The 13,038-nt window shown below is 35.8% G+C and overlaps 1 protein-coding gene and 1 pseudogene across 3 annotated transcripts in view; both read right to left on the reverse strand.

The window, feature by feature from the left end:
* Positions 1 to 1,066: 1,066 nt before the first annotated feature.
* Positions 1,067 to 13,038, reverse strand: part of ccdc136b (coiled-coil domain containing 136b) — a 37,831-nt gene continuing 25,859 nt past the window's right edge. Inside the window, exons 6-10 of one of the 3 annotated variants that reach the window (XR_010899495.1) lie at positions 10,135 to 10,252; positions 9,044 to 9,317; positions 7,113 to 7,247; positions 4,216 to 4,281; positions 1,067 to 2,424 (exon numbers count right to left, since the gene is read on the reverse strand). Coding sequence is in view for 2 of the 3 variants with exons in the window: in XM_067426860.1 (XP_067282961.1) it covers positions 4,226 to 4,330; positions 7,113 to 7,247; positions 9,044 to 9,317; positions 10,135 to 10,252 (632 nt within the window). In the remaining variant the exon portion in view is untranslated. Of the gene's footprint in view, positions 2,425 to 4,215; positions 4,331 to 7,112; positions 7,248 to 9,043; positions 9,318 to 10,134; positions 10,253 to 13,038 lie in introns of all 3 variants that reach the window. The other 2 variants (XM_067426860.1, XM_067426861.1) reach the window with 2 other exon arrangements.
* On the reverse strand, positions 11,702 to 11,818 carry LOC137050141 (5S ribosomal RNA; annotated as a pseudogene).

Genomic DNA, 13,038 nt, shown 5'->3' on the forward strand with positions numbered 1-13,038 from the left:
GACAATGCATGCGACGTCTACTGGTACAAAACTGTGAAAACGGATCTAAAATCTACCACTGGTTTCTATCACTCTGCATGCAGACTCAGACATGCTAATGCACAATCTCTACATATTACATCATTTGAATAGAAGAGTGTACGAATTTCGCTCCGACTCATAATTGACTCGTTCACATTTTCATATTCCATTTCATCAAAGTAACAAACTATCCAATGCAGTGCAGGACAATAGCACGTTTATTTCGAGGACAAGTCACTGAGTAGCATGCACTGTTTTATAGAAAGTCAGCTGACCATTGATACATTGAACATTCAGCTGTGCTACCACTTCTGAGTCTATCAATGAGATAGCAGAAAACGCCACTGGAATGACCCGGGATACTGTAAATATTCCCAAACACTGAGACTCGGCAACAGCTAATGCCAAGCCTTAAAACCACACTACAAAGATCACTGCCACAACGCTAGTCAACCGTCGAGAAGCAAAAATGTCTACCATTGTATTGTTTAGTCACTTTGAGCTCATGAAAATGACACAAAAAGACATCAGGTGAAGACAACTTGTGTGTGTATACCAGAAACGATTATATAGTAATAGATACAGTAAGTATAAAGTAATAGATTCTGTTCATAATAATAGTACCTCAAGGCTCGAAGCATTCGATTACCAGAACCTTTACATGATAGATATGAGTTCAGTTACAGTAATGTTAATCTACTAAGCTACATTTAAGTACACATTTGTCTTTAGTTAACATAATGTAAGACACATTTCTTATCGTAGTAACTTTTTTTGTTTGTTGGTGAAAGGCAGTATGGAAGTTTCTGAGCCTAGCACTCATTAGCTAGATAATTAATTCATGCTATGGATTTATGCTACAGATTGCATTGCATTGTAAGAAACACCTTTGTCATGGTTTTCTAGAAGACATTATGACAGTAGTTCTCAACTGGTTTTTACATTACATAGTGTGTGGCCAAACACACTATTAAAATAGTTTATTTATTTTTTTTGTTAAAAATACTGCATAGGCCCAACAATATTTAAAATGATTACCATGATTAGGGTATACTTACAGACGACAACCGACATTTTTAAAGGTCTTATTTAGCATTTGTTATAAGATTTGGATTTTATTTTGCTACAGAATTTTAACCATCGGCTGTTTTTCCCTGCTGTCAACAAAACATACCCAACAGTCCAGTTGAGAACCACTTGTTTGTGACATTTTATACTTTCTGTCATAACTTTCCAACGCTGTACTTTGCCTCAGTTTCTTTGGAGAGAAGAGATTGTATATATATAAATATATATATGACATGCAAAAAAAGATTAAATAACATCAGATTAAATCATCAAAGCAACATTACAGTAGATCTGTGTTTGTTCATTACACTCGTTTCAGAGTTCTTTTAGTGTCATGTAGAGATTAGTCAACCCTTGTATAAAAATATCTATCAGTCTTTAGCATTATTTAGCAATCTACACTCAGAAAATCAATACATTTCATGTCTTTAAATAAACAATTCAGATACAAAAATATCTGTGGAAAGTTTAAAATAAGCATGTTTACCTATTGGAAAGACCTTAACTCACCTGGAATCTTCCTTTTTTCACTAAAATTAAAGTAAAAATGAGCATATAGAGAAGTATTGTACAGTTACTTACCTAGTTTTTGAGTTAAAAACCATGCCATGGACAAATGAAAGTAGTTCTCAGTTATTGAACCTAAACACAACAAACTATTCTGACAGTACTGAGACTTCAGTGTGTAATTATTACAAATGGCAAGATCCAGGAAGATTAAATAAATACTGCATGCTTCTACCTAATCAAAAAGCAATGAAGCACAAAGCAATATATTCGGCATCTAACGCGCTGTTGATGAAGAATGGCATCCTCTTCGGTCCCCAAGAGATCTGCTTATTTTTGATAGCCAAAAGGAGGTAAATTGTGCAAATGTTCTATCTAAAAGTGATAAGGCAAACTGTTTCGAGAGGACCTTTGAATGCGTCCATTAAGGAAAGAAAACAACTTGTGAAATGGAAAGCGGGAGCTAGACCAATCAGAAGCTCCTCCATTCTGACCTTTTAATACCCATCAGTGTCTGTAGCACTACTGGTCAAAATGATACAACTGTCTACAAAAGCAGAGCAAAGCAGCTGAGACGGCGAACAACCAGCATCACATTGCACATCAAAAAGCATCAAGTGTTCCTGTATGACCCAGGTGAGTAATGGTTTTCAGTTCCCATTGTTGGTTGAATGTGGTCAGGGCGATAGAGTTGTGTACCATGGGCGGAGTGGGATGATGATGTCACTTCCTGTCCAGCCCTCAGGCCAGAGCTCTGGTGAAACTGGGAATGAGTAGAACTGCTGCTGCTGCCACAGCAACAACCATCACCAGATTCCAGTCATTATCCTGAGGTCAATGAGAAGAAGAGAATGACATCAGAGGGTAAAGGTCAAGAAAGGTCATATTTAAATTGTTAACTATTCTTTATTGCTCTTAATTAGTTCATATTATTATAATTATAGTATAGAATTTAAATTTTGGTCATTTAATGGTTATTGAAAATGGTTATGGTTAATGAAAATGATATAAATGTTACATTTTTATATACAAAATTATAAAATATACAATTGCAAAATATATAAAATTATTGTGTTAAATACACACTATTATATATATAATTTATATACACTATATATAGCGTATATTATCTAAAAAAAATATATATATATATATATATATATATATATATATATATATATATATACATAGTGTGCATTTAACAATATAATGAAAAACTTAACTTTATATTATATATTATATAAACTTACAAGGAATTTTATTATATTGTATATATAAAATATATACAATTATACTATACTTTTATACATACATAATACATAATATATATATATATATATATATATATATATATATATATACACACATTACATTTTAAATCACAATTCAAATCTTTGTCTTCCTAATTTCTTTAACTTTAAAATCCATATATGCTTTCTAACAAACAGGCTTCAATGTTCTTGACATTTTATTTTTCATCTAGGCGTTCACCAAATGTCACACTCACATATGCCGATGGAACTGCACAAACCAGAGTCGGAACCCAATTTTTCTCTGGCTAGAATTCAGTGACCGCGGCTACAGAATTGTTCTGGTTTTAATGAACCTTCTGAGGACTTGTTGTTTATTCCCAGTCCTCTTCTGTTATAGCACTGGATATGAGAGCTAAATATACCCATCCAGAAATGTGAAGAGATACAAAGCCAAGAGCAACGACCCAGTAAATACTCCAATCACTGTCACACACGTTCTCTTTTACATACTCTATTACTCTCTCTCCATCTGGCGTTGTGAAATTGGCAGTGGAAACCGCATGACTGTCCAGTGGAATCAAAGAGCTGTGTAAATGTGTGTGGCTTCAGTCGGTCCTGCTGGGCAGCAGAACTGTTGAAGTCAGAGTTGTGTCATGCGTTTGGCTGGGATAATAACGTTTGGAAATCTCAGAGGACGTCTGAATATGACTTCATGCGATCTGATTGTTGATGATTCCAAAAATCCTGACTGAAGAACATGAGAAAAGCTGTATGTCTAGAATGCAAAAATGCTGCTCTACTACAAAACACAGGAGATGTTCTAAGAAAACTAGACAACTTCCTTTGAGTCCATTTTTCTTCATACAGGATTCATTTTGCTCAACGAACTTACCCATTTTTAACATCCTTTACTCTAAAGAGAGCTTTAAATGTTTAGTTTAAGGAGGTTTTAAACCTGTTTTCAGTCAGGAACTAAATGATAAAATATTCTGTCAAGTAAAGATGTGTTGACAGGAATTGCTCTATTTTTTAAGAAACACTTAAATTAAAAGTCTATGGCTAATACATGCTAATGAAAATTTGCGAAGTTAAGATTTACATGTCCATTTAGGAGTGAGTTGTCCTTTCAGACTAGTTAAATGGAAAACTACGGTTGTGAAACAATGTGCACATCCATAAAAGGCCCTCGTAAAGAATCCGGCACTGTGTCCAATGGGCAAACAGGCTTGTTAGCACGACAGTTATGACCATTCATTAGGGCTTATAAAAAGTGATATTTGACCAGGATAAAGATGAGTTTCACAGTACAGGAGGGACAAAATGGCTCGTCTCTGGACTCTTAGAGAATGAAAAGGCAAAGCCATACCTTTCCCCCTTTAGGACAAGAGCTCCTTCCAGCAGCACCATATCAGGCCCATTATTACAACCATTCCTATGAAGGGTATGGAGAGAATAGGGCACTCAGACGAAGGAGTGGAGCTCTGAGGAAAAACACAGGGGGTGCAGGGATGGAGAGAGGAAGAGGAGGAAGAGGTGGTGAGAGAAACAAAAGAAAAAAATGACACACTCAAAATAAGGAAATGATCACACATGGGAGGTTTGTGCACATGTGAAATTACAGGTAAACAAAACATGGAAAATAATAAAATTAAAAAAGTTGTATAGAGAGAAAGAATGAAAGAGTGAGGATGAAAGGGAGAAAAAAAACAGACAGACGATCGATAGATAGATAGATAGATAGATAGATAGATAGATAGATAGATAGATAGATAGATAGATAGATAGATAGATAGATAGATAGATAGATAGATAGATAGATAGATGGCAGCAGTTTATCAAGAATCATCAAATTTGTTTGGAATTTGATACAGTGCAGTGTGCGTTGTGAGCATATGGGTGTTTATGGTATGTTTATGTAGGTGTTTAGTGGTCAGAAAGCAACAGAACGAAGCAATGAAGGACCACGGGGGAGCAGGGAGACAGGAAAATACACCGAGATTAGATACACAGCAAAGATGGTTAAACACAAAATGGAAACCTTGTGCTCGTTCTGACCCTCCGGCTGATGAACACAGAGCCAAGGCCGCCATCTTGGCATTTAAAGATCCTTGCCCACACTGCACAGCCAGCCCACTCTATTAAACCAATGTACTGGGTTAAATCTGTCAACAGTATCTGGGATATGTTGCTAAACACCACAGAAAAAAAGTTGGATTCATCCTTCAGTTTGTAAAGAGAAGCTGAGAGAAAGTGTTGTTCTTTTTCCGCATATTCTTGCACTGTGCGTGTTTTCACAAAGTAAAGAACAGGTCCAAAAAAAAGTAACCAATACAAAACTCAAAACTCAAGAAAAAGATAAAGGTGCATGAATGTGTTTACTCTTTTAGAGGGAATAAATCCAAAACCAAATGTAAAGTTTTCATAGCCAAAAACTTAAAGCAAAAACTTTTTCTTTTTTTTGGTAATTAAATTAGTTTAATTGGGTACCTGAAGTCAGTTTGCTGTTCAGGATGTTGTGTTCGCATCTGATAAACCAGTTCTTCAGGCACAAGATGCTTCTCAGTTGTCCAGCAGAACAAATTATACACATTTGTAGTATAGCTATATTTTCAATTGCTGAAATGTCCATTTCAAACTACTGACTTTTGGTCATTAAGTATATAAAAAGCCTATTTCCTTGGAAAATATTTTAAAAAACATTTCAAAATATGTGTAAATATTGATATAATTTGAGAATGAAGGAAGACTGACCTTTCAGAGAATGTCTTTCACAATGCTTAATGGGTAGTGGGTGTGGTTGCAAATTTTCAGAATTTTTGTTTCCACAGCAACAGCGACTTTTCTGATAGATCTCTTTCATTGTTTTTAAACTACAAATTTAGCAATGAAATAATTAACATACACTGCTGTTCAAAAGTTTCAGATCTGTAATATTTTTTATGTTTTTAAAAGAAGTCTCTGACTGCATTTATTTGATTAAAACATTGATAATAATGTTTCATGAGCAGCAAATATTAGAATGATTTCTGATGTGACACTAAAAAATTTGCAGCTTTGATCACAAGAATAAATTACATTTTAAAAGATATTCAACTATAAATATTTTAATTTGTAGTTATATTTCACAATATTACAGTTTTTTACTGTATTTTAATCAAATGAATCAGTCTTGGTGAGTTTATTCTTGGTGAGTTGGTGAGACTTCTTTAAAAAAAAAATAATAATAATAATAATATATATATATATATATATATATTATATATATATATATATATATATATATATATATTGTTTTTTTTAAGAAGTCTCACCATATATATATATATATATATATATATATATATATATATATATATATATATATATATATATTACCAACCCCACACTTATATAAAACAAAGTGATTTTTCAGAATTATTAAACTAAATGTGATTTTTTTTTTCTTGTGTAACGCTTTACTTTTTTCTGATATATTCGCTGACATGTTACAGATCTGTTGACAGAGCTCCGTTTGAAGGCGGCAGAACAGTGTGAGTGAGGGGCTAATCACACAATTAAAGTACAACTATGGAGGACGGATGATTGACATGGGACACGGTACTCAGACTGGACAGACTCTTTGATAGGAAAAAACCTTAATTAATTAGGATTTCTGTGGCTTGGAAAAACGTATTCTAAGACCTTGTTGTTAGACAGTACAGGGGTTAGAAAGACCTCTATGTCAGTGCACATTGTACACACACAAAAGCTTGATATGTTGCAGTGGATCAACAAAACTAGCAAAACACATTAGCTGCTAGAGGTTTGACAAACACAAGATGTGAAAACACACACATAGCCCAGAATCAATGTGTGTGACAGGGCAAAAAGCAACCCAAAGTGAAACATACACACTCGACCGAGTGGTTTAGTTAGACAGGATGCGCTTTGAAAGACAGGTACTGCTGTTGGACAGATGGTCACTTTAGGGGTGGTTGACCCCACATGCAAAACGTTAGTCATGTACAGAGCATTTTCAAACGCTGACAAACATGTAGGTCGATGGAGTCATGGTGTCATTCTGTTGATAATATCTCGCCCTACTTGCTGTGTGAGTAATGTCTGTTTGTTTTCAGCATGTGTACAGTACAGTGATTTATTTGAGGTCACATTTTTTACTCCAAGGAAGTCCACACATTCCAAAACCTCTGTCTGATTGATGGCTGTTGTGGATTTGGAAAAAAAGTAGTGTATTACGACTGACGCCCCTTTATGACCCCTCACCTGAGCCTTCCTACCAGCCAGCCGATCAAACTCCGCCCTACAGCGCTGCAGCTCCGCCTCTAGCTCCGCCCTCTCCCTCTGGCTGCTCTCGTACAGCCCCTGCAGTTCCATGAGCTCTCCTTTTAGGCCCTCACACTGAAAGAAGGGGAAATATAGAGAAATAACACAATACAGGAAAAGTAAATAGATGCATTAACAAGGGAGAGTTTTTAACTTGTGTGGCAGAAAGAAGTCAATTAAAAACCTTTGTTTAATCATTTCAATATTCAATAGTGGACAGAAGGATCGAAATTTCCTTGTTACAATGTCAGGATATATTCAGCAATATTTCCTGCAAGGCAATGCTGAAGGAAAAATAATAAGGTATTGCACTAGTATTAATATGGCTCAGAAGTTGTATTAATAATGTGGCAGATGGGTTTATTTTCAAACTGACATGACTAAATTTACCCAATACTGTGAGTGGAGAATGCTTTTAAATCATTTTTTATATTATACAATATCACAAATTATATATATATATATATATATATATATATATATATATAGATAGATAGATAGATAGATAGATAGATAGATAGATAGATAGATAGATAGATATATATATATATATATATATATATATATATATATATATATATATATATATATATATATATATATATTAGGGCCGGGACTCGATTAAAAAAATTAATCTAATTAATTAGAGGCTTTGTAATTAATTAATCGAAATTAATCGCATTTTAATCGCATATAAATATTTAACCTGAGAACAATGAGAAGTAATTTTTCACATGTATTTTTAGTATATCATTGAATAATGACTGAATACATAAGCTTAATCAACAAAATATTGTTTATTTATTTCAGTCCAGCAGACCAGCGCAGTGTTTCCCATTAAGTGTAGCAAAAGCATATTTGTGATATTTGAGGCTCGATGTACTGCGGTGATACGCAAATTCCTTGTTGTATAGCTTGCACACAACCCTGCTCTTGACGACGCTTCCATTCTTTCGTTTTTTAAAACAAAATTTCCCATCCACGGGGCCAAGCAAAGCAGTCTCATCAGCTTCTTTGTTCATGTTCACTCATGCCCTGCGTCTCAATCAGCTCCCTAGTTCCCTAGTCGGGGCACTGATCAAGACATAAGTCAATGGGCTGACTCCCTGATCAGTGCCCTGACTACTGAACTAGGGAGCTGATTGAGACGCACCCAAGGTTTGTTGTTGTCTTGACTCCGGAGCGCTAGTTGGTGTTCCAGTATAATCGGTCCGTCGAAACTGATTCATTGAAAAACGTTCCGCGGTGCAAAAATAAATGCGGTTAAATTTTTAATTTTTTTGCGTAATTAATTAACACGTTAAAGTCACGTAATTAATTAATCTTAATTAACGCGTTAAAGTCCCGGCCCTAATATATATATATATATAATTTAAATTTCTCTTGTTGGACACTTTATATATAATTATATATACACTATATTGCCAAAAGTTTTGGGACATCTGCCTTCATATGCAAATGAACATGTTTGTGGAATTGTTTGCATGCCTAGTGCTTGATTTTTTAGTGAATTGATTTGAACACCTGAATTCAATGATTTGGAGGGATGTCCCAATACTTTTGATAATATACACAATTTTTTTTTACATTTAAATATGCCTCTTGTTGGAGGTCTCATAATACCAATCAATGAGAAAGTAAAGTAAAAAACATGGAAATGTTCACAAACCACAATTCTTGATTTTATCCATCGGCAAACTGAAAATTGACATGTAGTTATTTCGTACAACATTAACTAAAAAATATACAAAAAGGTTTAAAATAGAAAATGCACACTCTAAAGTTCAAACTTCTGTTATTTTGCCAAGTGGGCATGGTAATCTGAAAATATCAGCCTATATATCGGTCTGTCACTAGTGAATGTGCCGTACTTCTCTCTGGACTTGTGATGCTCTCTCCTCGGCCAGTTTCAGTTGGTCTCGGAGAGAAAACACCTCTGAGAACCCTCCACTCCTGCCCGTCGGGGTGACAGGCTTGCCCTCAAACGAGATGTTCTTCTGGGTATAAGCATCCACCCACTTTCCACCTTCAACCTCCAACGTGCTGACAAAACCTTCAGCCTTCCCCTCCTTCTCACCATCATTTTCCGTGTCATTTTCGCTATCATTCTGCTCTGCTTTCAGGGCCAGGTATGAATCAGCTGAGCTGTCCAGATAGAAATGAGAAAAGGAAATGTTCAGGACATTTATTATAGATAGATGTACAAGTGGTGGGGCTTTTTTTAGCACTAATGTTCTTGAACTTGTGAGCTCCTTGCTGCACCTTTTCAGATTATTTTAAGATTGAGTGTGAATGTATGCGTGTGTATGTGTATGTGTGTGTGTGTGGGGGGGGGGGGCATGTGGGGGTATGTACTCAATCAAATAATTTTCATAATTATTTATTCAAAATCTCAAAAAATTCTCAGTCACTCTCGAGTCTCTAGCAGTGTTTACAAAGTCTTTACATGTAGCATATGAATGTCCAATTATTAAATAATAAATACATAAAACAAATCCCATTAATTAGAAAATTAGAAATGTATGTGTTTGCCCAGACACCTTATGATATATTAATAACCTTCAGAATATTTAAATAGTTTATATTTGGCTGTTCTCACTTTGGAGACAAGTTATTCTTTTGAGCTGAAATATCTAGCACTAGTTTAGAAAACATAATGGCATATTTACAGAAGCATTAGTTTCATAAAGTCAGATGAGATCTTGATGTCTTCAAAGCTGTAAGACAACTGGTGGCTCATCTCACTATTTGGATAAGATAAAATACACAGCCATTAATGCTTCATGTTGCTGTGAAACACTTTCATAGCTGCTAAATAGTTTTCAGTGAGAGTGTCCATTGAGACAGATTATGGCTGAATGCTTCATCGGTCACTCCAGCCTTATTAAGAGAGACCATTTGCGATGCTCATTGGCTGATTTGTCTTGTTTGTGTGTGACTGACAGGCCATGTGGCCAATCACCTGTCCCGCTGCTCCTCCAGCATCTCCAGTTTCTCAGAGAGCTGCTTGTTGTCATTCTTCAGAATCTGACACTCATCTTTCAAGGAACGACACTCCTCCATCAGTTGATCCATGTCACCTGTCCCATCACAACACAACACAGGAACAAATGTTAAAGTAGAATGGGGGAAAACACTGAATTCAGAATATTAGCATGTTAGCATAGCCAACTACTCTTACTATTTCTGCAAACCTGAATGTATGTTCAAAATTAAATGCTACAATACTACTTGTACTACTTTTTGCTGTATGCAGTACAGTATGTAGACTGTGAATATCATGCATTTTTATGCAAGAAATCTACTATATTCACCAAATAGCAATTATTAAAACAGCAGTATGCTAGTAAGTATGCTATTCTGAATTTAGTCATAGGCAATGTCCTGAACATAATACTGAGTACAGCATACTGCACAGTATAAAAACTGTAATATGTCCATCATGTCCATCCTAAATAGTATGTGAGATTGCAATAAGTGTGTCCCAAAGCATAGTATGTTTAAAAGAGTATGTCAAAAGTCCTCGGATGGACGACTATTTCCGGTAGATTTTCGAAGTGTGTATCCATACAAATTATAAAGGCTAATATTGCTAAAGTGCACGACTGACGGTCAAGTAGAGAGGTTTAGATAAAGGTTTGAGTGGCTAATAAATCACCATTTAACCTGATAAACATTTATTGAATGTTATGCGTTTTATATTTCATCTGCAACAACATGAACTTTGATAAAGATCGTTTGGCCATTAACTTTTAAAAGTATCATTATGCATTAATATTAATAATATAGGGACAGTCTCTGCATGAAACACTCGTGACTGGTAGATCAATGTGCTCCTGCATTTCTCTCTGATATGGTAGGAAATTAAATTAAATGAAATTTAGAGGATGTTAACTGTGACAAGATGATTGACAGGCCAGTTAATGCTGACAGGATGTGTGTAACTAAGTGACAGAGCAACCGTTTGAGATGTTATTTTATTATGTGATAGTATGTCCCAAAGCTTGTCTACTTTTCTGCTACACACTCAAAAGTATGTACCTTTTTCTTCACAAAAAGAGAACATACTTTTAATAATAATAATAATTTGTTACATTTATATAGCGCTTTTCTAGGCACTCAAAGCGCTTTATATAGAGGGGGGAATCTCCTCAACCACCACCAATGTGCATCATCCACTTGGATGATGCGACGGCAGCCATATTGCGCCAGAACGCTCACCACACACCAGCTGATTGGTGGAGAGGAGACCAAGTGATTAAGCCAATCAGGAGAGGGGGATTATTAGGAGGCCATGATGGACAGGGGCCAATGGGCAAATTAGGCCAGGATGCCGTGGTTACACCCCTACTCTTTATCGAAGGACATCCTGGGATTTTTAACGAACACAGAGAGTCGGGACCTCAGTTTAACGTCTCATCCAAAGGACGGTGCTCTTTGACAGTATAGTGTCCCCCTCACTATACTGGGGTGTTAGGACCCACACAGACCACAGGGTGAGCGCCCCCTGCTGGCCTCACTAACACCACTACCAGCAGCTACCTGGTTTTCCCAGTTGGTCTCCCATCCAGGTACTGACCAGGCTCAGCCCTGCTTAGCTTCAGTGGGAAACCAGTCTTGGGCTACAGGGTGATATGGCTGCTGGCTACAAGAGTATAAGTAGGCAAATTGGGACGCAGCATATGATTGATATTGCTTTCACTTAAAATGGAAGGCTGGGTGCATTGCATTGTGGGATACAGTATTCCATGCAGTGCATCCCTTTAAAGGGACAGTTCACCCAAAAATTTAAAAAAAAATCTGTCATCAATTAGTCAAGCTCAAGTTGTTCCAAACCTGTATACATTTCTTTGTTCTGCTGAACACAAGGGAAGATATTTGGAAGAAGGAAAACATATTATGGGAGTCAATGGCTGCCGAGATCTGCTTGGTTATAAAAATTCTTCGAAATATCTTCCTTTGTGTTCAGCAGAAGAAAGAAATTCATACAGGTTTGGAAAAACTGTTGCGTAATTGATGACAGAATTTTCATTTTTGGCTTTTTTTTTTGCCTTTAAGAAAAGTTATTTAGACAAAAGGGAAACATCCCATTCTCCAAAACTGTTCGCCAAGCTTTAGATTACATTTTTATATTTGAAATCACCAATGAAATCTGACAACAACTGCCTCATACATTGTGTTTCTAAATGCTCGAATCATGACAAAAACTGGACAAAGCTAATTCAGTCCTAGACGTGTGTCTCAGAACACGGCCTGTTCTATAGCACCCAGAGCTTCTAACGGCAGCTGCAGTGATGCGATTACTTTCCTAATCAACAATTGGCTCTTTCATTTAGAAATGTAGATTTCAATATGATTTATTCACCATAATGGGAGTTACACTTACTCCCATTCATAAGGCAGATTAGGATGTAACATATGATTGATATTGCTTCTGTTTAAACTTAAATATTCTATGCATAAAAATGGTTAATTTACCCAGTATACATGCAGCACACACCACATTAAAACTTGCATGACACTTGGAACATACCCATTATTATAAATGAAATGAACTATAATTCATTATCTTTACAACGGAATTGAATCAACACTGAAAACAAACCGCAATGTATAATTTTCCTGTTATCAATGTAAAACTGCTTTGAAACAATCTGTACTGTATAAAGTGCTATATAAATAAGTGACTTGACTTGACTGTCCTAAGTGCCAAACTGCAAGCAATATGAAGGCTACATGTCTATAGCAAGAAAGTATTAAACATTTGACCAGACAGCTGTAAATGCACACCAAACCCTGTAACTAGTCTCCATGGAAACAACCCATTCCACTCTTCTTCCTCTGCGGCAGTCTGACCTGTCAATCA

This window comes from Pseudorasbora parva, chromosome 20 (genome assembly GCF_024679245.1).
Source record: "Pseudorasbora parva isolate DD20220531a chromosome 20, ASM2467924v1, whole genome shotgun sequence".
Taxonomy (NCBI): Eukaryota; Metazoa; Chordata; class Actinopteri; order Cypriniformes; family Gobionidae; genus Pseudorasbora; species Pseudorasbora parva.